The following is a 27,874-nucleotide window of genomic DNA, read 5'->3' on the forward strand; positions in this document are numbered from 1 at the left end:
AAATACCACTATTTATCCAAAGCAGTACACGAAACAAATTGTGTTTTGCAGTAATACACAAGTCAGCAATTCCTTAAGTTCCCCATGGATCCCAACCATAACAGGGGGACTATAGCTCAGCTGTGCATCGAACACCTTGTGCGCTGCCTTGCAAGTTGCTGAGGATAAATGTACCTCGCCTGCCGATTAACCCCTAGAAATTAAGTTCATGTGCACTGCAGGAACACAACCGTTGACAGTAAAACTGATTAAATAAAACTGCATTCATAATTATATAATAATTTTACATCACGAACAGAAAAAAATCCATTTTTGATGCACAACACCTGCATTCAAGTTTAAAACTGAACATGAAAGTAAAAGAAAACAACTACAGATGCTGGAAATCCGGAATAAAAAAAAACAAAAAATGTTGGAAACAGGCAGCGTTCACAGACGGGGAAAGACTTAACGTCCCAGACCGACCTTCGGCGCTGGATGCAATCCCCCTTGTACCACGCATGCGTGTGCCGGCAGCGGCTGACCCGCGCCTGCGTGCCCCGCCCCCCCTTCCGCACGGCGCCGGTTTGCCTCGTTCCTGGGCCGGGAGGGCGCGTGCGCGTGGAGCTGAGCTGAGCTCGGGACCCCGGGTGACGCGACGCGACGTGACGTGACGTGACGCGCGGGTCGAGCAGCCCCTCCCGACCCGCAGCAACCTCGCCGCCGCCCGATGGCGACCTAGAGCCCCCTCCCCCCCCCCCCCCACCCCTTCACCTCCCCCCCCCACCACCACCACCACCACCACACTCCCCCCGGCTTCACACAGCTCCCGGCCTACTCCACACGGGCGGTCCGGGCCGCGCAGCCCCGCACTCGGGTGAGTCGTGAGTCGGGTCGTCGTTCGCGGTCGCTGGGTCACTGCCCCTCTGGGGTGGGGTGGGGTGGGGTGGGGAGGGGAGGGGAGGGGAAAGGGGAGGGGAGGGGGTTTGAGGTGAGGTCGAGGACGGGAGGGAGTTCCCGCAGCTCCGGGGCCGCCGACCTGATACTGACAGGAGGCTGAGGGAGCGGAGCGGGAGTCGGGGGGACGGTGCTGCGGGTGGGTTGAAACAGCTGGAGAGAAGGGCTGCGGGAGGTACAGGTGCGGGGCAGGTGGTGGGAGCGGCGCTCGGTCTGGCTCCTGTCGGGGGTGAGCTCTTTCCCCCTCTCTCTTGTGCACTCGCTACCCACACACGATGTTGAGGGGAAAGGGTCACAGTCTTGCATGATTACATTTTCCAGAATGAGGATACATTACACTGAAAGCCCCCCGACCCACCCCCCCCCCCCCACCCCCCCCCCCCCCCCCCCGAATTACTCCACATTGTTTACTGATTCTGAAGTGCCCCGCCGGACCTTATAAGTATTTTAAGATCCCTTAAAAGACGCTGTTATAAGTAGCTTTCAAGGAGTGCTGTAATTTTTGTATACAAGGAAATGGTCAGAGGGGAAAAAGCTTGTCTATGCAGCCAATCAGAAATAATTTGTGCATTATTGTATACTTCCCCAGACACAAACACAAACATGCACACACACGGGAGAGTTGAAAACCTAGGCCAGTTTGGATAAGGGGACGAAAAAAAAATCATTCCACTTCTCCATCCATCCTCCTGACCTTGGTGATCAAAACCTGTCTGGAAAATTACTCTGGCTGTGATAATTTTATGCAGCATTGATCTTCTGTACAACTTGGTCTCTGTCACAGCCTGAAGTAAATCCAGCACTCATTTGAAACAGTTTACTGAATCAGCATTACAAGAACACAAGAAAATAGGAGCAGGAGTAGGCCACCAGACCCCTCAAACCTGCCCTGTCAGTCTGTATAATCTTGGCTGATCTATGCTGGCCTCATCTCCTGTACCAGTTCCTCATAGTCCTCAATTTCTCAATCTTCCAAATATTTATCTATCTCCACCTTAACTATATATCTTATGATCTAGCCTCCACCACCCTCTGGGCTAGAGAATACCAGAGATTCACTACCTGCTGAAACTTCCAAGCACCTCAGTTTTAAATGAGCAGTCCCTTATCTTGTAACCATGTCCCTTTATTCATTGACTGTCGTGCCAGTGAAAACACCCCAACATTTACCCTCCCAAGCCCTCTTAGGATCTTGTATGTTTAAATAAGGTAATTCTTCTAAATTCCAAGGAAAATAAACCGAAATCGTCTAGCCTCTCTTGCTTGAACAGCCCTCTCATCCTGGGAGTTAACTTGGTGAATCTCCTTGCTACTGCCTTCAATGCTACTATATCCTTTTCAAATAAGAGGACCAAAATTGTGTTCAGTATTCCTGATGTGGCCATACATCACAAAAAAAAAGGCAAAGTCTTTTTGAAAGGCCCACTATCCTTGAGAACCACCACTAGATCGCAGATCCAGATGTGGTCTAGCACCACTTAAAAGCTGTCATCCTTTTGTTCTTATTTAGAGTCATAGAGAGAAACAGGCCCTTCAGCTGACCATCAACCACCCATTTACCCTAATATGATATTAATCCCACGTTTTATTCTTCCCACATTCTCATCAACTCCTCCCAGATTCTACCACTCATCTACATACTAGGGGCAATTTATGGTGGTCAATTATCCTACCAACCCACACTTCTTTGGGATGTGGGAAGAAACCAAAGCACCTGGAGGAATCCCACACAGTGACAGGGAGAACATGCAAACTCCATGCAGACTGCACCAGAGGTCAGGATCAAACGCAGGACTCTGGCGCTCTGAGGCAAATGCCCTCTCTACTGCACAACTGTTGATACAAACCCCTTATATTTGGTAGAAATAGTCAACTCAGCACAACTGCCAATCTGAACCTTGATCAGATTGCACTTTGAGAGTGCTCTTCTTTGAAGTGTAAATTCCCCTTAGTTTTAGTCCACCTTGCTAATTTAGCAGGAATTAAACTTAAAAGTCTCTGGAAAGGTGGAATTTCATGTTTCTGAAATGATCCAAATGTCGTTTGCTTCCTTTTGCATTTCATATAACTATATGACGTGAACATGCTGATGTACCCTTGTTTATTTGGTACTATGTTTATCCAGTCCAGAAAGTGTCCAAACTAACTAACCACATCCATCTGACTTCCTATCTGATCTGAATAATAAGTAGTATTGCGAAATAATATTCTACAGGAACAAATAGTAGATTATCTTTTTTGCCCAAACTCTTTCTATACTATGCAACGATGTAATCGTAATACAGTTTTGTAATTTTTGTTATTTTTTGCTTAACCTAAAGAGATTGAATTTTATTAAAATGCTGCATTAATAGTCTTTTTGTGCTTGGTATATTTTGAAGAATGAAATCACAAATATTGCAATCTTCATTAGTCATTCTGTTGAAACAGAGAGCATGTTTTAGCAGTTATTTCATTTATTTTACAAAATCTTGATAGCTAGGTGATTCATTTTCTCAAATTTGTTACCATTTTGTCACTTTTGCATTTTAATTGTCCTCTTGATAAGATTGCTTTTTTTGCTTTCCTAATTTGTCGATGATCTTAGTACTTGCAGTCTTATGAACCTGTGCAATTTGCTAATATTGAAATATGTGTAATGACCAAAACACTCTGTGCTGCAATTATTATGGTATATTATGGTAGTTTAACTTTTCTAAGATCAGGGAAAGAGTGTACTTAATTGTACACAGTCAGTTTTCAGTTTTGGCATTCCGTACCTGACCATACAGAGAGAATTGCAGCTTCTGCAACACCGTTGTTAGATGCTGATGTTTCCATTGGGATTGTGTAAAGTGGGAGTGAATGAACAGGGGTTGTACATGTGGAGATTGTAAATAACTTCCAAGCTATAGCCAGAACAAATTTAATACCAATTCGGTGTGGCAAAACAATTTATGAAGAAGAAAAGCTATGCAGCCTTTCAAGCTCTAGATGCTGAATGAGGAACTAAACAATAGAACCAATTCTACTCTTAATTACGTAATTATTATTTAATTTCCTGATGAGTTAATTTTGAGGCAAAGGTTTATGTGAGAAATTATGCTGCAGATTCCTCCTGTCTGATATAAACTCTCTCTCCAGGGGAAAAATACCTTCAGTTTGTTATTTGTACCTTTACAGGGAATTGGTATTTCATGCATGCAAAGCCAAAATCTGTAACTCTTCAGGCACTTTCGTTATTAATATTTGGCTGTCTTCCATATGCTGAATAATGGATGTTCCAGTGTATATTCAAGGAATGTTCTGTACAAATACTCAAATATTTCCAAAGGTAATCAGGCAAAATTGCAGAACAGTTAATTTATTCTCACATCCATACTATTAAACACTGTTCTACTGACCTCATCAAATAACATTCCTTTCACTGAAGCACTGTAGTGGTCCTTAATGGTTGCGGCCTATTCATTTCACACTGAAAGTACTTAAAAGGCAGATGTTTGAAATTTCACTCTACATCATACAACAAAAAATGCTGTGGGTGCAGTTTAAAATAAAATTAAAAAGAAAAATACATATAGTAAAATTATATTTTTATAAATATTCCAGTACTGATACATTACAAACATAGAATTTTTCAGAAGTGCACAAACTGGGAGAAGTAGACCATTCGGCGCTCAAATCTGCTCTCCCATTTAGTTGGATCATGGCTGATCTGATTGTGGTTTCAACACCATATTCCAGTCTATCCACAGTAACCTTCTACTCCCTTGACTTTCAAGTAGCTGGCCTCCCCAAGTTTTAAATATACACAACAAACCTGCCTCAGTGCCCTTTGTTGCAGAGAGTTTCAAGGATTCACATGTGAGGAAAATGTTTGTTCATCTTGGTTAGGTAGCCAATTTCTATCTTTGCCATTGTGTCACCTCCTACACCACGGGGTTTTGCTTTCCACAAGGACTAGGTGATTGTTTTTACATTTTGTTCCTGGTGGCATCTTGTGTTCTTTCTCTTCCATCGTACAGTAAAACCATATTAATCCAGCGTGCTCAGTAGTGCCAAATTGACAGATTTTACAGATAATATGTTATTGTTAATTAATTAATACTCCAACACACCTTTAAATCACTTTTTTTTAGACGTTACACAGTATTATTAAAAAAAAGTTCTCAATGAACCCAGTAAGTTTAATGGGACTGTGGGAAATAGGATCCTGGTCAGTTTAATCAGAGTAGAAAATGAGCTCCCTCTGAGTCAGAAGGGAACTGAAATACCACTGAGTTTGAAGAGAGGGTGGCAGTCAGGCCTCAGTGAGTTTAAAGGGAGTGGGGGAATAGGGCTTCCAGTCAGCTAAAGGGAGTGCAGGAATCCAAGCCTCTGGTGAGTTTAAGCATGGGAACTAGGGCGTCAGTGTGTTAGAGGGAACATGGGAATCAGCATCCGATGAGCTATAATCAGAAAAAAAGAACTGCAAATGCTGAAACTCTAAAACAAAAACAGAAGATGCTGGAAATACTCAGCAGACCAGGCCGCATTTGTAGAAAGAGAAACAGAGTTAAATTTTCTGGTCAGATATGAAGTTCTGACAAAGGTTCTCTGACCTGGAATGTCATCTCTTTCTCTTCCTAAAAATGTGGCTTGACCAGCTGAGTATTTCCAGCATCTTCTGTTTTTGTTTCTGATAAGCCATATGCTGAACCAACAGGATTTCCGAGCAATGAGATAGCAATGGATTATTGAAGTTATATATTTAACCTTGCTGCTAGAAAGCAAATTAATAACCTTGTCACTGAATAAACACGTCTTACACCAAGAAAAATTGTGCAAATTCATCTAGAACAAATTAGATCAGCTTTCTTTAGATCATGTTAGTAGTTAGTCATAAATTTCATTATTTTTAATTCAAGTAATCTGAAGCTATCAAGTTTCCATCACGAAGAATATCTACCAAGAACAGCAATAAAGTTGCAAAAGAAAATACCAGTCTTGCTTTCTAGCTAAAATGAACTTATCTTTAAAGAAGATCATTATTGTTGAAGGCGAAGAAAGTAATAGAATGCTTTCAGTTTTTCTGGTGCTTTTTTCTTGTTTTTCTTTCTAAATTTGAAAACAATACATCACGTCTGTGCTTCAGCAACCAGCGCAGTGAGATTTATTACATTGAATCTACAGCATAGAAACCAGGCTCATCAATATGTTCTGATGTTTGTGCTCCATGAGAGCCTCTTCCTCTCATCCACCCTGCTGTCATATTCTGTAAGCCTTGCTCATGCACTCATCAAAATTCCTCTCAAACACAAATCGGGTGATGCTTTGTAATAACGTCTGTACAGTCTAAAATCATGACACTGAGCTTGTCATTTTAATTCTCTGGCTCATTGTCATTTTGAAATCTTTCCCCTTGGTCTCCCGCAGTGTTCTAATGAAGTTGAACAGAAGGTTGAGGAACAGCACCTAATCTTTTGACAGCTTTCCAGACTCGTCATTGAATTCATCAATTTCAGATCACGATTACTGCCCTTTTGTCCCCCCAAAGAGTAACTGTTACCAGTGGTCCTACCTTTGCCAATTCCAGCCACTTCCTCTTACCATACCTTGTTGTTTTACACTTTAACATTTAATCCTCCCACCCTATCACACCCCCTCCCCAAACCTATCCCTACCTCCACATACGTAAAATCAGCTACACTCAAACTGTTTCCAGATATAATTACATTCATCAACATTAAATACTAACTTTGATTCCTTCTCCACAGATCATGCTTAATCCACTGAATATTCTGGCATCTGGAAGTATTTTTCCATTACATTAATTTTAGATTATTTTTCACAGAGAATTAGAAATGTAAAATTAACATTGTGAACAATGAGGCCTTACCTCAGGAGCACTGTTTTGTTTATATCTGTCAAAACTAATTTGTAATTGTTTGCCATATAATACATGTTGCATGAATAATTATGTATTAGTTTGGATTTTTTTTGGTAAATAATATTCTTCAGGCTCCTTGTTCAAAGTAAAGCATTGTTTTTGTGTTATGCACAATATATTATACACCAATGACAATCAAATCTAATACTAAGCAACCTTGGTATAATGTGCCTTGTTAGATTGTATTTTGGCCCATACCTCAGCTGTTAAGTCCTTCGAGAGGGATGTGATTTATTTCATTGCCATATACAGGGCAAAATTTCTGGTGTGCAATGTGTGTGTACATTATGTTGTTGGGTCCACTAACTAAGTGGATCTAAATTGTATTAGATTTACAAGGATAAATTAATGGATTAATTGACTGGCAGAGTTGTAGCAAATAATTCTGATGAGGATCTGTGTCTATGGGACCTATACCCAGTGATTCAATACCTATAGACTGCCATCCAGTGAGAGTCAGTGTATGATATTGTACCCCAGTGAGAGTGTCTTTGAGACCCATACCTCCGTGAGAGTTGACATCCATGGAACTACCCCCATGAGAGTTGGTGTGTATGTGTCCATCTCAGGCTATGTATCACTACATGGGATCTTCTAGCTCCAGTTATGAGGGTCATAGCAGAATGTAACAGGCCTTTGTGAAAGTCCCTCTGACAAAGTTAGTAATGAGGAGAGAGCAATAGATTTTGAGATGAGATCAACAATCCAACGGTAGGATTTGTTCTACAAATTGTAAAGCAGTGGAGATTGGGTGGAAAGAATGCAGATGAGTGTCTATTCTATCTCTGTGTGTATGGTGTGTGCTCCTTCATGCATGTCTGCGTGTCGGTACTTGAGCAATGGCGAAGGTATTGGGATATTGAGCCATGTTGTGGAAATGGAAATGAGGCACAAATCTTTGAAGAAAGACAGATTCCAAAATCGGGTAAATTTTAATTTCATTTATAATATTGATGTTAAAATTGTCCCATGACACCTGTTGTGCACTGTATTTGCAAAGTTTTACCAATCCTCACAATTCCTGTGGAATGTGAGATTGGATGTTGTTATAATAATTAAAGAATGGTGTGTTTTTGAGTTAATTTCACACAAGAAAAAGAGTGTCTATCAAGGGATGATATTCCAGCAACCACCTATTGAATACAAGCTGTTTCAGTCCCACTGAATGGAGGGAAATCCATGTTCTTTTCCAATAAAGACTCAAATGCTCCTTATTGTAAGGACTTGAATGACGTAAATGAGTGACTGTGGGTTTCACTAATTGGGCCATCTGTTGACTTCACACTGCGTTTTTATTAAGGTTGGAAACTTAATCAGACATGCACTTGATTTGCATTTGTACCCCAAGTACAGAATGACGATCATCTTGACATTCGTGACAAATTTGATTCTTGCATACTGAACATCACAATAAGTTTTTATCATTTTGATTATTCCCACATCAACAAATTGAGTTGATTTATTTCTTGGGCTTTCAGGCCTTTAATCTACAGGATGGGGCAATGACCAGGAAAGCCATGGAATAATTGAGCTCAGTGTTAAATCGGCATGTGGGCTGAGGGGAGCCATGTTCTGAAGAGGTGGTAGGCAGTTTTGTTATACACGTGTCAGGAGACCAGAAGCTAGAAATGGTTTTAATTGGAAGGCCTTGATTACAGATATTTGACAATAAAATATGATGGAACAGGTGGCAAAAGAATGGAGTCTGAGGAAGGAGATGAACAAGATGATCTCACTGTCATTGAAATTTAATTGAAACAAAGGATAGCTGACCTAGTACTCAATACACAGTAAGACACACGGTCTGAAAATATAGTCAACAGCGAGATTGAATCGTGCTAGAGAAATGCATGCACTAATAAATTTCATATTAAATTTGCATGGAGACCAAGAATAGTCAAGTCTAGCATTTAACAGAAATATGATCTGTGACAATGTTACAATATATAGATTGGTCTGGAGCTGAGGACAATAGTTCAATTGCCAATCTGTGCTGATTTTCATAAACAGCGTGATGCTTCACTTCATTGATGGCTGATGTCTTGAAATACCTTTTCTGTTACTGCCTTATCACTATTATTCTACATTCCTTAGGAATGTATAATTTAACATGGGGGTGGTACAATAATATGCACCCATACTATTGAAAAGTGTAGTCTGTTAAGTTAATTCTTTCATGGATTAAATGGATCAACATTCTCACTTGCAATGGATTAACATTGCTGTTTGCTGATTGAGCTGGTTGTCTTCAAAAACAGCAGCTCTTTTAGATCTTTAGTATAATGGGGCAAAACTTGCTGACTAATGTTGGGGGTACGGAAAAGTACCTCGTGATAAGTCACTTAAATGGCAGTAAGTCTAGAACTATGTTCATGCTCTGTCAAATGTAAAAACGCTGGACTTCACACACGCAATTGGAATGCTGAATCTGTCAGTTGGCTCTGCCTTGAGACCCACCTATGATCCATGAGCCTTGCTGAGATTCCACAGCATTAGGCTACAGAATTGCCCCATGAGCTTCAATGGGAATTGAAGAGCTGTGGATTAAGAGGAAAATTATATTAGTTGTTTTAGTGTCAGGCTTCTAAATGTTTTTAATTTATTGCAATTTAATAATTTTTGCATGTTTATTTACTTCAGTTTCAAGAGTTTTAAACAATTAAAAACAAAACATTCAACTTTTATGGCCAAAAATTAAAAGAATAAGAATTACAGCATTGAGTATAAGAATTGGGATGTTTTGTTGCAGTTATACAAGATGTTGGTGAGACTGGACTTGGAGTATCGTGTACAGTTTTGGTCACCCTCTTATAGGAAAGACATCATTAGGTTGAAAAGTGTGCGAAGAAGACTTAAGAGAATGTTGCCAGGGCTCGAGGGCCTGAGTTATAGGGAGAGGTTGGGCAGGCTAGGACTTTATTCCTTGGAGCGTAGGAGACTGAGGGGTGACCTTTTAGGGGTGTATAAGATCATGAAGGGCATAAATAGGGTGAATGCACAGTCTTTTTCCCAGGGGAAGGGAACCAAAAACTAGAGGGCATAGATTTAAGGTGAGAGGGGAAAGATTTAAAAGGGACCTGAGGGGCAACTTCTTCAAGTAGAGGGTGATGCGTACATGGAATGAGCTGCCAGAGAAAGTAGTTGAGGCAGTACAGTAATGACATTTGGATATCTATATGGATAGAAAAGGTTCAGAGGGACACAAGCCAAACGCTGGCAAATAGAACTAGCTTAGGTGGGCACTTTGGTCAGCATGGACGAGTTGGACTGAAGGGCTTGTTTCCATGCTCTATGACTCTAAGCTGTGTGTGGGGTTCTGCCAGCAGTCAAACCTCTCAGAGCAGTTTCAAGGATAGGACATCATCACTGCATCACCAGAGTTCCTGCTGCTGAAGTCTGACATGCTTTGGGCCATCAAGGGTGACCCTGTGCATCCAAACCAGTTATACGTGGGCATCCATATTTCTGGCAGGACAGTACATTTTGAGTGAATTGCCTGCATAGGATGAATTTCTTTAGCCAGATTGAGCTGGCTGTGGGTGGTGGATCTGAAGAGATCTACTAACACTCGAAAGTTTCCAGGTATGTAAATCCTAGCCTTGTATGAACCTACCATGTATCTAGGGCATTCTGCTTGAGAAACACTAGACATGTCACTTTTCCCATTGATGGAATCCACATAAGAACATAAGAAATAGGAGCAGGAGTGGACCACCTGGCCCTTCGAGCCAGCTCCTCCATTTAATAAGATCATGGCTGATCTGGCTGTGGACTCAGATCCACCTCCCTGCCTTTTCCCTGTAACCCTTAATTCCCCTACGATGCAAAAATCTATCTAACTGTGTCTTAAATATATTTAATGAGGTAGACTCTACTGCTTCCCCGGGCAGAGAACTCCCACAGATTCACTACTCTGGAAAAAGCACTTTCTTCTCATCTCTGTCCTAAATCTATGCCCCCAAATCTTTGAGGCTCTGTTCTCTAGTTCTAGTCTCACCTACCAGTGGAAACAACCTTCCTGCCTCTATCATATCTATCCCTTTCATAATTTTATATGTTTCTGTCGGATCCCCTTTCATTCTTCAAGTAATTCCAGCGAGTATTGTCCCAGGTGACTCAATCTCTCCTCATAGGCAAACTCCCTCCTCTCCAGAATCGACCTGGTGAACCTCCTCTGCACCGCCTCCAAAACCAGTATATCCTTCCTCAAGTAAGGAGACCAGAACTGCACGCAGTACTCCAGGTGCAGCCTCAACAGTACCCTATACAGTTGCAGCATTACCTCCCTGCTCTTAAATTCAGTCCCTTTAGCATGAAGGGCAACATTCCATTTGCCTTCTTGATAACCTGTTGCACCCGCAAACCAACCTTTTGCATTTCATGCACGAGCATAGAACCCAGTGGTAGAGTCTGATTGTTCTGACATTTCCCAGAATTGCATTGGGGAAGCCACCTTGGACGCTGCTCAGGTACCAGCTTGAAACATGACCTAAGGCAGAGTACTTAAACTGTTTTACCTATTGGCATTAATAAAACTATCTCAAATGAACTATGGATGTGCTTGAAGATGAAACAGCAAAATTGATAAAGAATAAATCATCCTGACCTGAATAAAGCACTGAGCTAAACTGGCATAGCCTGACTGGATCCAAACCCAGATGGCTTTGTGAGCAAACGTTACATTTTTATTTCAAAGCACATTTCAACAAATAGTTATCTCTTTAAGGCACATAAAGACAACAGGGCAAATAGTGTAACCGTGGGCTTTTGGGGGATAAAAGAGGGAATGGTTAATAAAGTTGCCAAAAACAGCAGCAAGTCCAAGCATTTTAGAATTCGTTAAAGAATGACCAAGAAATTAATAAAGGGAAAATAGAATTTGAGAGTAAATCAAGAAGAAACATAAAAACAGACTGCAAGAGCTTTTACAGGTATGTAAGAAGGAAAAGATTATAGAGGTCAAAGTTTCCCTTGCATACAGATGTGGAAAACCTTGTGATGGGGAATAAAAGTAATGGCAGAGAAATTTTAAAAAATATACTCAAGGTATTCCTTCGCAAAATAACACATCAAAAACTCGTATAAGTATTGGAGAATCAATGTTCTGTGCAAATGAGGAAAAAAAAATTAAAAATAGATTGATAAATATAAAGTAGATACCTGGTTTTCATCATCCAAAATTCAGTAGGATCTGGAATAGTCCCTGCAAATTGGAGTGTAGATAATATGACCTCATTATTGAAGAAAGTAAGGAGAGGAGGTGAAAGCAAGGGACGACTCACTTGTTAGCTTAACATCAGTCATGGGGAAAATGCTGGAACCTATTATAAAAGGCTGATATCAGTACAGTTAGAAAATAATGATGGAATTGAGTAGAGTCAGCATAGATTATTGAAAGGGAAATCGGGTTTGACTGATCTATTGGAGTTCTTTGAGGGCAAACCAGTGGATGTGTGTTTGGGTTTTCGGAAGGCTTTAAAAAGGTCCCACGCAGGAGTTTGGGGAATAAGGTTAGAGCACATGGAACTGGGACTAGTGTCTTAGCATGGATTGAAAGTTGGTCAACAGATCAAAAAGGGGTCCTTCGCAGGTTGGCAAACTGTGCCTTTTGTGGACACAGCCCCAGCTATTCATAATCTTTAATAATAATTTGGCTGAAGGGACCAAATGTAATGTTTCTAATTTTACTGATAACACAAAACCAAACAGGAATGTGGTTAGTGAAGAGGATGCAAATTGTTTTCAAGCTAAATGAGTGGGCGGCATGTGGATGGAATACAATGTGGAAAAATATGAGATTATCCACTTAAGTAGAAGGAAAAGAAATGTTTTTTTTAAATCGTAAGAGATTGGGGAAATATGGATGTTCAAAGAAACCTGGAAATCCTTGTGCATGAGTCACTGAAAGCTAACGTACAGGTGCCTGGGGCAATTAGGATTGCAAATGGTATGTTTGCTTTTATTGCTAGAGGATTTGAATACGAGAGTAATTGTACAGGACCTGGTGAGACCACACCTGGAGTACTGTCTACAATTTTCCTTATCTAAAAAAAAGATATAGTAAAAGAATGGAGCAAAGATTCACCAGACTGGTCTCTGGAATGGCAGATCTGACATATGAGGAGAGATTGAGTAGACTAGGCCTATATTCTGTAGTATTTTTACATCTACAGGCTGTCCCTGGGTAACGAACAGGTTCAATTTTTACAGACCTCTGTAAGTCAATTTTGTCCATAAGTCGGAAAATACACAAAATCACATGATGTGGTAACCGTACTTCTACAGTATTGTAATGGATGGTGTTGATGAGGGCTAATTAATATGAACATTTATTTACTGTCTTCCCCTGCTTAGTTACAATGGTACAGAATCAGAAGGTCCCACGCTCAATGGCTGGCTTTGATGAGCTTGAAGTATCGGTGAATGTTACATTGTTAATAGACTATCATTGCACAAGTATCAATAGAAGCAATTATTTGTCAATTTTCACAGCAGCTCCGGTCCGCGGTGAAACTGGTAGCCTGCATTCTTAAGAGAAGTGGTGTCTGACTACTGCGGGGTGGTTACGTGTAAACAGGTTTTTTTCACAACTGGTTCTCATTTGATTTTAATAGTATTTATGGGAACTTGTTTGTATGTATGGGTAGCCAAAAGTCAAGCATTTGTATCCCAGGGTGGGCCTGTACAAAAGTAAGGTAACTTTTCCCCAGACTTCAAAAAACATATTTATTGGGTGCGTTTTCATCAGGTTGATCTTTTGCCTTCTAAATTCAGAATGTATATTGTTGAGTTTGACTGTGTACATTTTTGTTGCAGGGGTTGAACTTAATAAAGGAAGATGGTAAGCAATCAAGTTGTACTGGAGTCAAAGGCAGCCCCTAAAAACCTATTGGAAGAAATGCACAAACTCCGCATCTTATGCTACTTCTGTGATGTGACAGTGCAGATAGAGCACCAAGGCAACAAAGAAGAATTCGTTGCTCACAAGGCTGTGTTGGCTGCTGCCAGCAGTTACTTTAAAGAGCTATTCCTTAATGAAATGGTGAACACTAAGATTACTATCGTAACTTTGCAAGATATCTACACAGCAGACTTTGCCTCTTTTCTGGATTTTATTTATACGGCAAAAGTGGAGGTTGAAGCCGAGAGGGTACAAAGAATACAGGAGATTGCAGAGAAGTTGAAGTGCAAAGAGCTTGCAGAAGTCTGCAGTCAGGTAAAAACACAGATACTTGAGACTGCTCTGATGGACTTGGGCAGTTTGGCTGATTCCCACGAAGTAGAGGGACTCAAAGGCAACAAACAGCTTAGAGATTCTGTATCCATTCCTTCTCAAAACACATCAGTGATACCTTCTACAGTGCACAATTGCAAAGTATCCTCTGGCCAAGATGTTTCAGATGAAGAGAAAGTTCATGAGAGAGATTTGAATGCAATACCAGCAACCACCAGAACCAAAGGCTGGGAGAAATCAGAAAAGGAAAAGAAAATGGGGAAACCATTAAGTGTAAAGGCCAAGCGAGCCAGTGGAAGGCTGGCAGGCCGAAAAGTCTTTTTAGAAATTCCCAAAAAGAAATATACACGGAAACTAAGAGAGCAAGAGAAGGTTAATCAAGATTTGGAAGAAGAATCTGAAAAATTGATCTCTGTGGAAGATAATCAAAACATGGAAGACCAAGTCAAGAAGGAAACAAGTGCAGAAGTTGTCATTGAAGAGCCAGATGATGAAGAGATGATGGAAGGGGATGATGAAGATGAAGAGGAGGAAGAAGCAGAAAGTGATGATAGTGATTTTGAGTTGGATGAAGATACTAGAAAGACTTCTGATGAGAATGAGAAGAAGAGAAGAGGTGGAAATTTCAAGTGTGATAAATGTGAGAAAGACTTTCAGTATGAGAAAAGCTATTTGAAACACATCGAACAAAATCATGGTATTACTCCAGAAATCATTTACCGCTGCGAGACCTGCAACCAGACTTTTGCTAATCGCTGCAACTTAAAAAGCCACCAAAGACACGTTCACGTTGAAGAACGTCGCTTCCCATGCTCACTCTGTGGTAAAAAGTTTAAAAGGAAAAAAGATGTGAAGCGGCATAACCTTCAGGTTCATGAGGGGGGTGGAGAGCGCCACTTATGCTTGCAGTGTGGTAAAGGACTAAGTTCCAAAACCGCCTTGAGGCTCCATGAAAGGACGCACACTGGAGATAAACCTTATGAATGCACTGAATGCCATGCAAAATTCTCTCAGCCGTCTGCACTGAAGGTGCACTTGAGGTAGAAATGTATTATATAATTATATAATGACTTCTACCACTTCGGTAATATAATCATTATTTGGATCCAAGATAGTGTTCCATCTGTTTTGACCTCATTACAGCAGTATAATTTAACTTGCTGTTATTGACCAGATTGTGTTCAATCACAGAATTGCAAGCTGTTTTGTAATATTTTGAAGGAGTGAACAATCCACAAATCGTAACCAAGTCAACCATAAGACAGAAAATGCTGAACTACACAGCAGGTCAGGCAGCATCTTAAGAGAGGCAAATGGAGTTAACATTTCAGATTGATGACTTTTTTCTGATGAAACGTCATCATCCTGAAATGTTAACTCTTCTTTCTCTTGCTACAGATTCCACCTGACCAGAGGATTAAGTATTTTCTGTTTTTAAGATTTCTGACATCTGCAGTTTTTTGCTTTGCATGAACATGACTGACTTTATCTTTGACGATATAGTCTATTTAAAGAGTTATGCTACTGTGGTTTTCATATTACATAGAATCTTCAGTTCTGTGTCTCTGATTCAAAGATGTGTTTTGTCAAACAACAATGTATTGAAGACAGATTTGATAGATTTTTGAACAGAAAATTAAGGGTCTGGGGGTTGGGAAGAATTTTGATGAGTTACAGGATCATCAATGATTTTACTAAGTGGCAGAGCAGACACAAGGGGCAGAATGGCCTACCTGCTTTATTTGTTCTTAAAATGTACACTTCCACATTTTATGCTAGCATTCCACCGTTACCAATCTCAAGACATTGCACCTATGATTGCTTGAATGGAAGAATAGAAAATAGGAGGACAGATGGACATGCATTTATACAACAACATTAGTCTCATAAACTGTCAAATGTAAAGGCCTGGATACTACATTGAAGAGATAGAAAGTCAGAGAGTACATCAAAGAGATTGGGATTTAAGGATTTTTGGAAGTGGAGAAATAGAAAACAAGACAACATCTTAGTAGTGAATTCGACTGGATACTGGTGTAGGACCAGTGTCATCACCTTGGCTTGCCTTGCTTTGTTTACTTAATGAAACTGTGGAAGCAACAGATGAAAGACTTAACATCTGTTTTTGCATTTGAATAATTCTCCTAAAAGGTATATTACAAAAATACAAAATGGATTATTCATTTTGAAATGGAGAAGTCTACAGAAAGAGTTACTAATACATTCATTTTAACAGCAGAAAAGTAAAAAAAGTAAATGTTTTCATAAATAAAAACAAACTGCTGGAGGAACTCAGCGGGTCAGGCAGCATCTGTGGGGGTAGATGGATGGTCAGCATTTCAGGTTGAGACCCTGAGTGTCCTCCACAAATGCTGTCTGAGTTCCTCTAGCAGTTTGGCTTTTTTTGCTCTAGATTACAGCATTTGCAGTCCCTTGTATCGACAATTAAATGTTACTGGATATTTGAAGTCCAGAGCTATAACCTCCATGCATTTAAGATTATCTAAGTTCTTTAGGCTGTATAGTTCAATGTAATTCACTTAAGGTCTGATATGTTTGGAATTTTATCTTTAAATATTGAGAATATTTATGGACCATATTGTCTCAAGATTCATTTCTCTTTCTCTCTTATGTGCGCACTCTTAAGGGTGCATACCGGTGAAAAGCCTTTTGCCTGTGATGAATGTGGTGCCAGGTTCACACAGAATCATATGTTGATATATCACAAGAGATCTCATACAGGTAATAATTTATTTTACTATCTTCCTGGAGTTTTGCTGCAAATCCAGTAATAATGAGATATGTTATAAATTAAGAGTTGTGATTAAGCCACATCTTCAACTTATTTACAAATAATTGGAATTGGACTCTGTAATTAAAACAGCCAGTAGCCTTGGTCCTGAAATGGCAACATGTTTGAAAGAGAAAAATTGAAACAAGCACAATGATAGAATCACAAGGATCATAGAAAAGCCTGTCAAGGAGGATAACAGTAATGTTAGACTGCTTGATCTGTCTCATCTTTAACGCACAACCATCTTTACTAAAGCATCATTTTCTCCCTACTGTTCACCCACATTTGGAGGGATTGAAACCTTGTGGTGTGATTCTCTTTGGCAATGGACACTAACACTTAGTACAGTATTCATTATTTGTGTATTCATTATTTGTGTGGGTATGTTAACAGTGAGTGTCACAAACTAATTTAATTCAATTGCACTTCAGCTGAAGCTGAACTTGACATCTTGCCACTCAACTGCAGTTTCTGTAAAAATCACTGGATATCAGATAGGCACAAAACTTGCTAATTTATAAGAACGCAAGAATTAGAAGAGGGAATTGCCCATTATGCCCCTCAAGCCTTTTTGCCATTTGGTTTGTTCCTTGTCAGCTTTTCGGAACAGTCCTCATTACCCTGATTCTCCTTATGTCCAATAGTCTACTGATCTCAATCTTGAACCTACTCAACAATTCTGCACCACTAGCGTAATTACTCATCTCTATTTTCATCCCATCATCTTGTCCTACTGCTTGACTGAGATCAAATATTTACAGGTTGAAATTAAATCTTACCTGATCTTGTGTGGGTGAACTATAATAAATATAGCTTTTGAAGAAGACTGAAGTTGACTTTTTAAATGTTTGGAGGATTTTGGAAAATGTTAGAAAGGAGACAAGGATAAGGCCTGAGTAAATAACAACATGAAATTTAAATTACCCATGTGGACTTTGCACAACTGCAGAAGTTATCTTGGTATTCTGGACATTTGATATGTTGGGCAGGAGCAGACATCCATGACATAGGGAACAGCTACAATTAATTGTAGCTATTCTCTTTCCAATTTCAGAGATGTATAGAGAAATTTGGGAATTACAAGTATCCCATTAAAGTTTCTGGGTGTAAGTTAAGAGAAGTTCTTAATAAGTTGTTGAAAAAGATTTCCTGAAAACTTAATAAATTTGGCCTGTTGGTCATTGTTGGCACAGAGTAGGAGGAATTAAATTGGCTCATGGCAATATCTGTCAATAGGGAAATACTTGAGCAGCCAATATAGTAATCCATGTAATATGCAAAGACGGTGGCTAATACTTAAATTTTGTTAATTAGCATGATGGCCCCTTTCTACCAGTAGTGTCGGTTCAGTTGTGCTTTAACGTTGATTTGAAATACTATGGAGATTTTGTGGAAAAGGTGCTTTCAGCTAACCTTTCATGATCTGAATTTTCTTATGGCTGAAATTTGTGAAATTTGAAGTTGAACTATTTTGGTGCTCTCTGGAAATAATTTACTCATTCTATTTGTTTGTTTGCCTTCTTGATGGCAATCATATTGATTGAGCTGTGTCTTTTGAAAGTGTAGAAATGCGTTTTGCCGTAAGGGAGGGCATTAACATGAATCCCTCATTTCTGTCCCCATATTTGTTTGTATGTATTTATCAGCAGTGATTTTTGACTCACCAGAAATCCATGCTAACTCAATGTTTGGAGGAATGTACTGCTTATCCTTGTTATATGAACAACCTCAATAATTGAATATTTTACGGTCTATTTATTTTTATGTAACATGATGCGAATATCAATTCAGTTCAGGTGCTATCACTTTCACTACAAACTGCTGCACACTGTACTTCAACCCAAAGTGTTTGCCTTTTTGAGATGAGTGTAAAGCTTTGTGACAGTGGATAAATGTGTTAAGTTTTTCCATATTTCCTAAGCAGGTTGAAACAGTGAAGTTAATTCTTTTAATCTGCTTGGGGATATTCATGAGATGCAAAAAGATACTACAGGAAAGCAAGCTTGTTCAGGGGATTTAGAAAAGGAAGTCTTTTGTGCAAACAAGTTTTGTTTTGAACAACCTGTTTTGAAGAAACATCGATGGATGCACCTGCTCCAAGTTTATAAAGAAAGTAACAGACTGTTGGAACTAGATACATATAAACTCTAAATAGAGGAAAAGCAAGGCTAGTTGACCAGCATTCAAAGAGTAGGTCAACTTCATTTTTGTCACTAAAACATTAATGTTTTTAGATAATGATAATTTTGCTGTGAATTTCAAAACATTCATGCCCTTACTTCAGCATTCATTCATAATATTTAATCTTTTGTTTTACTACCAATTAAATGTGAAGGATTCTGAATGGGATTGTGACATGACCATTGCTGATTTTATTTTTGCAAATGGTTATTTCATACTCAGCCATTATGATTCAGCATTTAAGAAACTGAGTGCTTTTATAATATAGTACATTGCAAGGTGAATAAAATCAGCTGCAATGAATCAAAATATCATTATTAACCATTTTTAATTTTTCATGGGTTTCATGCACATTTTGTTTACTTGTTTTATTGCTATTTAAAATAATATTGAACATTGAATTGTGGTTAGATAAATATTTACTCAGTAACAATGTGGTATAGAGACACAATGTCTGTGTCCTGCAATAATAGGAGATTTGTTCAAGCTATACTTTCTCACAGTGAACTTGCTTCTTATCAATAAGGTGTTAGTTAGCAGAGGTTAGTTAATTCCCCAGAAGAGGAAGTTTACTTTGGCCCCCTGGTGCTCCCTGCTAATCATTATTATAGAGTCTGGAAGCACAAGTTGAAAAAATTAGATGCCTTTATCAAATGAAAAGACAAGAATCTGAATATTGTAGAAACTAGTTTAGTATGCTGAAATGGGTATCTTTAAATACAGGTAAATTTTATTCTCCTGATTTAAAAATGCAGATGATAAATCTCATTACAATTTTGAGCAGTCAATTCTGGCCAGAATTTGTTGTCATCTTTACGTCATTAATAACATCAGATATTCCCATTTTGTTGCTTGGGATTTCTATTATGTATTTAAAGCTTTGGTAACATAGTGCAACATGATTGTTGATCATGTTAGCTTATATGAATGGGTTGCATTTGTCAGTTGTTTGTGATCTTTTTGCAAATGAACTATTCTTAATAGTTTCTGAAAGTTTGGTTACGTATCCTCTAATTCATAATCAAATGGGAAGAAATTCTGTTTAAAAAAAAATCTTTAATTCAAAACCATAAGAGGATTGCAACAGGAAATATTGCTGTGAAAGTTTTTGGTTTACTTGGGCACCACTGGTTGAAGACCAAGTTCCATCATGTTAAATTCTTTTTAAAATTTTTTTAAATTTTATTTACAATGTGTTAACAGGCCCTTCTGGCCCAACGAGTCCGCGCCGCCCATTTTAAACCCCAAATTAACCTACCTGTACGTTTTTGGAATGTGGGAGGAAACTGCAGTACCTGGCGGAAACCCACGCAGACATGGGAGAACGTACCAACTCCTTACAGACAGCGACGGGAATCGAACCCTGATCGTTGACACTGTAATAGCGTCAAGTGAATCCAAAAGTGTGATGAGAGGACGTCAGTACAGTACTTCCTGCATCATGGAAATGCATCCACTCCATCAAGGATTAATTCACAAACTTTTTCTTCACCGAATCTTCACTGCAAGCTATGACAAATTTCAACACGGTTCTGTAGTCCATTTCCCCTGCTCTAAATCAGTGGTTTTCAACCTTTTTCATGCTGCGGACCAGCAGAACATATCCTTGTTAGATGGTGGACCCCCAAAGCCCATAAAATCAAACAATTGATAATTCATGTATACAACACTTAAATTACTGCACATAGGCCCTATTGAAATAGTGACTATTTCAATCACTGATAATTACCAGCGGTGTCTTTCAGCGTTCAGTTCAATGTGAAGCTTGTGCCTGTCTGGCACTGCAGAGTTTGTCCAAACATGGTGGTATGTGCGACAAACGTACGTGGATGTCATCCTCAATGTTCAGTCTTGATCTGTATTTGGTTTTCATGGCAGTGACTGCAGAAAATGCTATTTCGCACACGTAAGTGGTTGAAAATGGTAACAGAACATTGACGGCTTTGCCGGACAGCAGTGGATACTCCTGGGAACATGCTATCCAGAACGACAACAGTGATCTTCGGCTGAACTGCAAGCGCAAAGTCCTGTCATCTGACAGTTCTGCCAGTTCTTCTTGGTCACGTCCAGTTAAATCAGTAAGCCTGCATTCAGACAGATTTCAAATCCAATCAAACATGCTCATGTCATCGTCGCCGAAATACTCATGGAAATAATGTGACAGCTGTTGAATATGGTTCAAAACGGTGCTCGCAACGGCCTCTGTCTTAGTCTCGTTCACTGTCAGAAAGTCAGCCAGCAACGGAAACATTATCATAGACACCTTGCTCGCATCTTCCTTTCCAGATACAAAGTTTTTTCTGGAAGGCATTGATTTTGTCATGAGTTTTCAGAACATTTGAGCCAGATCCTTGCAGTGATAGATTTAAGCTGTTCAGAATGTTGAAAATATCTGCAAGATAAGCTAATCTCGCAACCCACGTCTCATCTGTCAAGAACTGTGCCAATGATCCTTTATGCTCCTTTAGAAAAATGAGCAGTTCATCTAGCAATTCATACACACGCCGCACAATGCGGCCTCGTGACAGCCATCTGACTTCTGTATGTAGCAACAAATGCTTATGCTCAGCTTCCATTTCACGGCATATGTTTTCAAACAAACGATGATTAAGCGGCCTGGCTTTGATAAAGTTAACTATTTTAATGCACGTGGAAAACACATCCACAAGATATTCATCCATATCCTTTGCAGCCAAAGCCTCACGGTGAATCATGCAGTGGGTTGCTGCTACATGTGGAGCTACTTCTTTCACTCGTGCGACTAGACCCGACTTCCATCCCGTCATTGCGGCAGCACCATCCGTGCATGCTCCAATACACTGTGTCCACGCCAATGCCACTCGTACAAAAAAAAAGTCAAGCACACGGAAAAATTCTTCACCAGTTGTATGCCCTGGGGGCACCTTGCAAAACATAAGTCTTCCAAAGCCTCTCCTTCCCAGCAATATTGAACGTAAACCAACAACTGCGCAGCACTGGCAACATCAGTACTTTCATCGAGCGGATTCGCAAATCTGACTTGCTGAAGACGTGCTATCAGCTGGCTCTGTATATCTTCTGCCATATCACAAATTCTTCTGCTTACTGTGTTATCAGACAGTGGAATGGCTTTCAGTTTTTGACTGGATTCTTTTCCCAGTACAACTTCGCACATATGTACTGCTGCAGGCAGTATAAGCTCTTCTCCAATTGTGTGAGGTTTTCTGGAACGTGCTGTTTGTAATGCTACCAAATATGATGCGCAAAGAGCCTTGTCATTTACAGTGGTGTAGGCTGTCATTTTGCCTTTCTGCTTGAGGTACAGCTCCTTTTGCCGCTCAAAATATTCCTTCAGCTTACTGGCAATATCTAGATGCACTGTTGTTAAATGGCGCTTCAATTTCTCTGGTTTCACTGCATCGTTGGACAGTGTTTGCAAACACATAACACAGAGGTTGGTCCGCATTTGTCCCCACTGATGAAGCCACATGAAATGTATTCTGGATCGTACTTGCATTGTTTTCTCTTTTGGTCACCCTTATCTCCTTCGTCATCAGAATCTTCCGGTTTCTGGTCAGCTTTTCTCTTCAGAAATTTCTCCAAACTCAGCAATACACGCTGGGCAGTTTAATTACTATTACTGATAAACAAAATTATCAAAACTAATCTAAAATTTACACACTTGCGCACTTTTCGTTTAACAGTGACGTCACTGTGGCGTAAATGCACGGTAAGTAAGCAATATTATTAAGGCACACCAACAACGTCACTCAGTCTCGCTAACACTACAGTGCACAACAGAATAGTAGTGAGTAGTGAACACTACTGACTACTCTGACTATACAAATTGAATATTAAGCGGCAGTTTACCAGAAGGGAACACCGTCTAAGCCTCTAAGATTGTCGCCTATAACAGATAGAATAGATAGGGCTGATTTTCTGAATGGTGGAAAACTGGAGCAAGCAAATAAGCTATGTCTTTGTAACAGGTCACTTTTTCATTTTTTTCTTGGCTTGCTCGCGGACCCCCTGGCAACCCACCACGGACCTCCAGGGGTCCACAGACCACAGGTTGAAAACCTCTGCTCTAAGTAACCCATTTTTGCTAAGGAACCCATTCCTGTTTTTGCTAAGCTTCACCAGCTCTGTCTGATTCCTTCTCAACCCATGATAATGCAGTAGTGTCAAGGTTTTGTTTTCTACATTTGCATTTCATTATAGCCTCTGCCACACTAAGTGATCTTGAATCATAAGATATCTCCATATCATTGCTCTTTTAGTTCTGAAATAGAGTTTGTCCATTCTCTGTATACTAACATTAATGGTCCATCCTAATATTATACTCCATACCTTCTAGAACAGCTTCCTTAACCAATTAGCCGTGCCCCTTTTAAAACTTCTTTCTATATGGTATCATTTCTCCCTAGATTGATTTAAAATTGAATTGGTACAAAATAAAATGATTTTTTTTAATTAACTAGTCACTTCGACTGCACATAAGGCAGGAAATGGTAATATTGCTTGCATGCTGGAAAACCTCAGCAGGTCAAACAGCACATGTGAAAAGAGAAACCTTTCAGAATTTGTAAACTTGTTTCTCTTGCCACTGCTGCCTGACTTGCCGAGTTCTTCTAGCATTTGCTGCTTTTATTTCAGATTTCCAGCATCTACAGTGTTTTGTTTTGATTTTTTCAAACAATGAAAGTTGTGCTTTTGTTTTTGTGCATCAGCTTGTGCAAAGCTTCTCTATCACTGGAACACTGAACTTTTGTAAAGCACATATGGACCAGAGCATAATTTACAAGGTGGAGGGTCACTCTCAACCTCGGTGTTTAAGCTAACCATATACAGCATCCCAGAGCTGATTCTTTCCCCTAAAGACATGTTGGATCTTTTGCATTTCTTATCATGTTAACCATACATGGAAAGTTCGTTTGTACACTCAGCTCTGTCTCTCACCAGGCTATCCTTCAAACTGAGCCATTGATTACCAGTGTTCCCCATTTCACAGTTCAGTTGATATACTTGAATGGGCTGGTCTATTGTCATTAACCTGGCTTTCTTTAACAGAAGCTAATTTACTCGTATGTATTTATAATAATTTTATTTTGGAATGACAGCCCTTTCCTTTAGAAAAGATTTTAATTGTACAGAACTCTTATTACATCGTCATCTGTGCTCTTTCAGAAGGTAAACTAGCAGAGCAGCATCGTCACCAGAACATTGGATTATGAGAAATTATATGAACTCTGTTCCCTGGAATATAGAAGGCTTGGAACTGATAGGATCGGAAGAGAAACTTTTTCCACTGGTGGGAGGATCAAGGACGACAAGATGTCAATTTATAATTAGAGTCAGAGCATTCAGAGAAGTTGAGAAACTCTACACAAAGGGTGGTAGAAATAGGGAACACACTCACACAAAATGCAATAAATTCTAACTCTATCTTCAGATGCAAAATTTTTTGTTAAATCTTTAAGAGGGTATTAGGAAATATGAAGCCAAGGGAGGGGATGTTGATGTTAGGATATTGGTCATCTTTGATTGGATTGAATGATAGTGCAGGCTTGAGAAGCTGAATGGCCTACTTCTCTTCTTATATAGTTAATACTGCTGTACAAATTATAGATAGTTTATGCAGCTGTACTAATTTGACTTTATCTTGCAGGTGAAAGACCCTTTATGTGTGAAACATGTGGGAAGAGTTTCGCTTCAAAGGAGTATTTAAAACACCACAATAGAATCCACACTGGATCAAAGCCATTTATATGTGAAATCTGCTATCGAGCCTTTGCACAAAGAAATTCTCTTCATCAGCACCTTAGAGTTCATACAGGTGTGATATGATTTTGTTTTAACTTTGTTATGAGGCTCAGTCTCCATGAAGACATGCTTCATTACTGTATTTATTTGAAAATCAAGTACTAAATCTGAACTTGAGTACAGCTTTTCTAAAGAGATAAAATTAAGTATTTGTATTAAGTCTTACAAGATTCAGGGCAAAGAAATAGCTAAATTTTAGTAATAAGAGTGGAGTGGGTTCTTAACTTCCAAATGTTATTTGTACTAGATATTTTTGTCTTTGGTCCAGGAAATTTGTATCAATGCATCAAGAACCTTTACCTGTAAAATTTCCCTTCGATGACATTATTCCCAGGTATGAAGTCTACATCCAGCCCCATCTTAATAGGTGCATTGTCAAGAGCAATTAGGTAAATCCAGCAGTAAATTAAAGAAATGCCTTGCTTTTATATGCCAGATTCTGTAACTTCTGTGCCTGCCCGCCCCCCCCCCCCCCCCCCCCCTTACCCCACCTCCCAGATCAATTTATAGCCAACTACTTGTGGCCACTGTTGCTGGGAGAAAAGAGTAGGAAATTTGAGTAATATAGTGTCTCACCAAAAAATGAAGCAGTGTATGGAAAAAGTGATGGAGTGTGGCTAAATAGACTGCTCTTCAAAGAGCTGGTGGCCCAAATATATTTGTTTGATCAATCATTATAAAGCGTCTTTTCCAGGTGAAAGGCCCTATTGCTGTGATCAGTGTGGTAAACAGTTCACACAGCTGAATGCTCTGCAACGGCATTATCGGATACATTCAGGAGAGAAACCTTTTATGTGCAGTGCCTGTGGAAGGACCTTTACTGATAAATCCACACTCAGAAGACATGCCTCAGTAAGTATCTAAATGATCCTACGTTGTGTGAAGCTTTCTCCATAAGGCACTGTTTGCAAATAAATGCTTGGCTGGTTCAGGAATAATTTGATTTGCAAATGATGTTAAGGTCTAAATGGAACAAAATGGATTCTAACTTACCTGAATTTGCATGCTCCCATTTCCCAAATGTAAAACTTTAACTTGAGAGTTAAGATTTTAACAAATATATGCCAGTTTACAAATATAATATGTGATCTCTCTAACAAAATTCTTGAATCGGTATATTATTTGTAAACCTTCCCAATATAAATTTAGGACAGCATTTATAACAGGAGACTGCAAGTAGATCAGGTAGAGGTATTTAAAATCATGAAAGATACAGACAGAATAGATAGAAAGAAACTCTTCTCATCATTGGAGCAGTCAAGAGGATACAGAATAAAGGCAATTGTCAAAAGATTCAAGGATTTCTTTATTCACCCAAACACACTAAGTGGTTAAGGGCTCAATTGCACTGCCAAGGGTAGTGTGAGAGTGATTCAATTACAGCAATCAAAAGAAAGATGGAGACAAGGGATTCTACAATCTGGAGCAACATGCACAAAATGCTGGAGGAATTCAGCATCCATGGAGTGAAACAAACAGTCACTGTTTTGAGTCAAGACCCTTCATCAGGACTGGAAAGGAAGAGGGCAGAAGCCAGAATAAGAAGGTCAGGGGAGGGGGGTGGAAATGAAGAAGCTGAGGCGATAGGTAGAAGAGGCAAAGGACTGGAGGAGAGGAATCCAGTAGGAGGGGACAATAGACCATGGAAAAAAGGGAAGGAGCTGGGTGGGTCATTAGGGCAGGGGAGGGAGCAGAGAAGGGGTGAGGTGGCCACAGGAATGGAGGGAAAACAAGGGGGCGGGGGTTGATGAGTATTTGAATAGGAAGGATTTAGAGGACTAGAACTAGCTTCATTTAAAAGATATTTGGACAAGTACACTGATAGGGAAGGTCTACAGGGATATGGGCAGGCAAATGGGGGCCCACCCTCTATAATTGCATTTCCACTTCATCTTGAGGAAACCATATTTTAAAAGTGATCTTGTATTCTTAACAGGTCCATGACAAGAATGCACCATGGCAGTCCTTCCTTGTCACTTTGGACGAGGGCTCAAAAAAGGGACATGTTCGTAAAACAGACCTCCATGCATTTGTTGATTGTGAACAAATTTCCCCATCCGAGGCACAAGACAACTCTGCATCTTGTTCAGAATTGATAAATGATCAAAATGCTGTAACGCTTCATAGAAACATCTCCAGTGGACATGAACATGACACATCGGGAACATCAGATTGGAGGGCAGCTGATCTGCCTTCCATCACTATGGTAACTCAAGGAACCTCAATGGCAGCCACTTTTAATGAGCTTGCAGTGCTTCATGCCCCAGCAGATTCAGTACAGCCTCACCTGCACACCTTGGCTAACGTTGAACAGTTAGGTACAACAAGTTCACAAGGTCTGGTCCTTGACAACAATGCATTGGAGAAAAATGGGACTACCAACACAAGCATTGTGACTACAATTTCAGTACCTGCCTGCTTAGCTATGACTAGTCACATGAATAACATGTTAACACATGCAGCAGGGGTTGGGCAAATGCCAAGTGGAACTCCTGTCACTATATCTACAGGTTCTCCACAGTTAACTGTTATGCAGAGTGGTAACCTGCCAGTGTTGCAAAGTACAGTAAATGGAGTGACCAATATTCAGATGTAAGGTATTAAGCGGTAATGCTATTTCCATTACCCCTTAGACTCATGGATTCAATTTCAATCTAGACTTTGAAAAGGACAAACAATAATAAATTATCACATTTTTGTTATCTGTGAAATACCTGTAATTTTTGCTCATTGACTATGACTGTATTCTGTAGTGAACTGGAGCATCAATGGTACTGTATTTTTTTTTACAATTCCCTTTGAGGCTCAGTTGCAATTCTCTTGTGCTTCCACTTTTTCTGATATTGTGTGATGGGGTTGCATTGTAATGGATTTAGATTTTTTTTTAAATAAAGTAAGTTGTAGTAACTAGTTAGTCTGACTATTGGTTTTAAAGCATCAGAAGATCTTTTACTTGTGATTTGTTAAGTCCTCCAGAGAAGATCATGTGATGCTAATTTTGATTGTCCCACAGACATTT

General features: G+C 39.6%; 1 protein-coding gene across 1 annotated transcript; it reads left to right on the forward strand.

Annotated features, from left to right (window-relative positions):
* Positions 1-573: 573 nt before the first annotated feature.
* gzf1 (GDNF-inducible zinc finger protein 1) lies at positions 574-27,762 on the forward strand. Its single transcript, XM_052012984.1, has 6 exons — positions 574-856; positions 13,661-15,118; positions 16,726-16,820; positions 24,701-24,868; positions 25,550-25,707; positions 26,792-27,762. The coding sequence occupies exons 2-6, from the start codon at positions 13,683-13,685 to the stop codon at positions 27,449-27,451; spliced, it is 2,517 nt and encodes an 838-aa protein (XP_051868944.1). The 5' UTR covers positions 574-856; positions 13,661-13,682; the 3' UTR covers positions 27,452-27,762.
* The last annotated feature ends 112 nt before the right edge of the window (positions 27,763-27,874 follow it).

This window comes from Pristis pectinata, chromosome 3 (assembly GCF_009764475.1).
Source record: "Pristis pectinata isolate sPriPec2 chromosome 3, sPriPec2.1.pri, whole genome shotgun sequence".
Taxonomy (NCBI): domain Eukaryota; kingdom Metazoa; phylum Chordata; class Chondrichthyes; order Rhinopristiformes; family Pristidae; genus Pristis; species Pristis pectinata.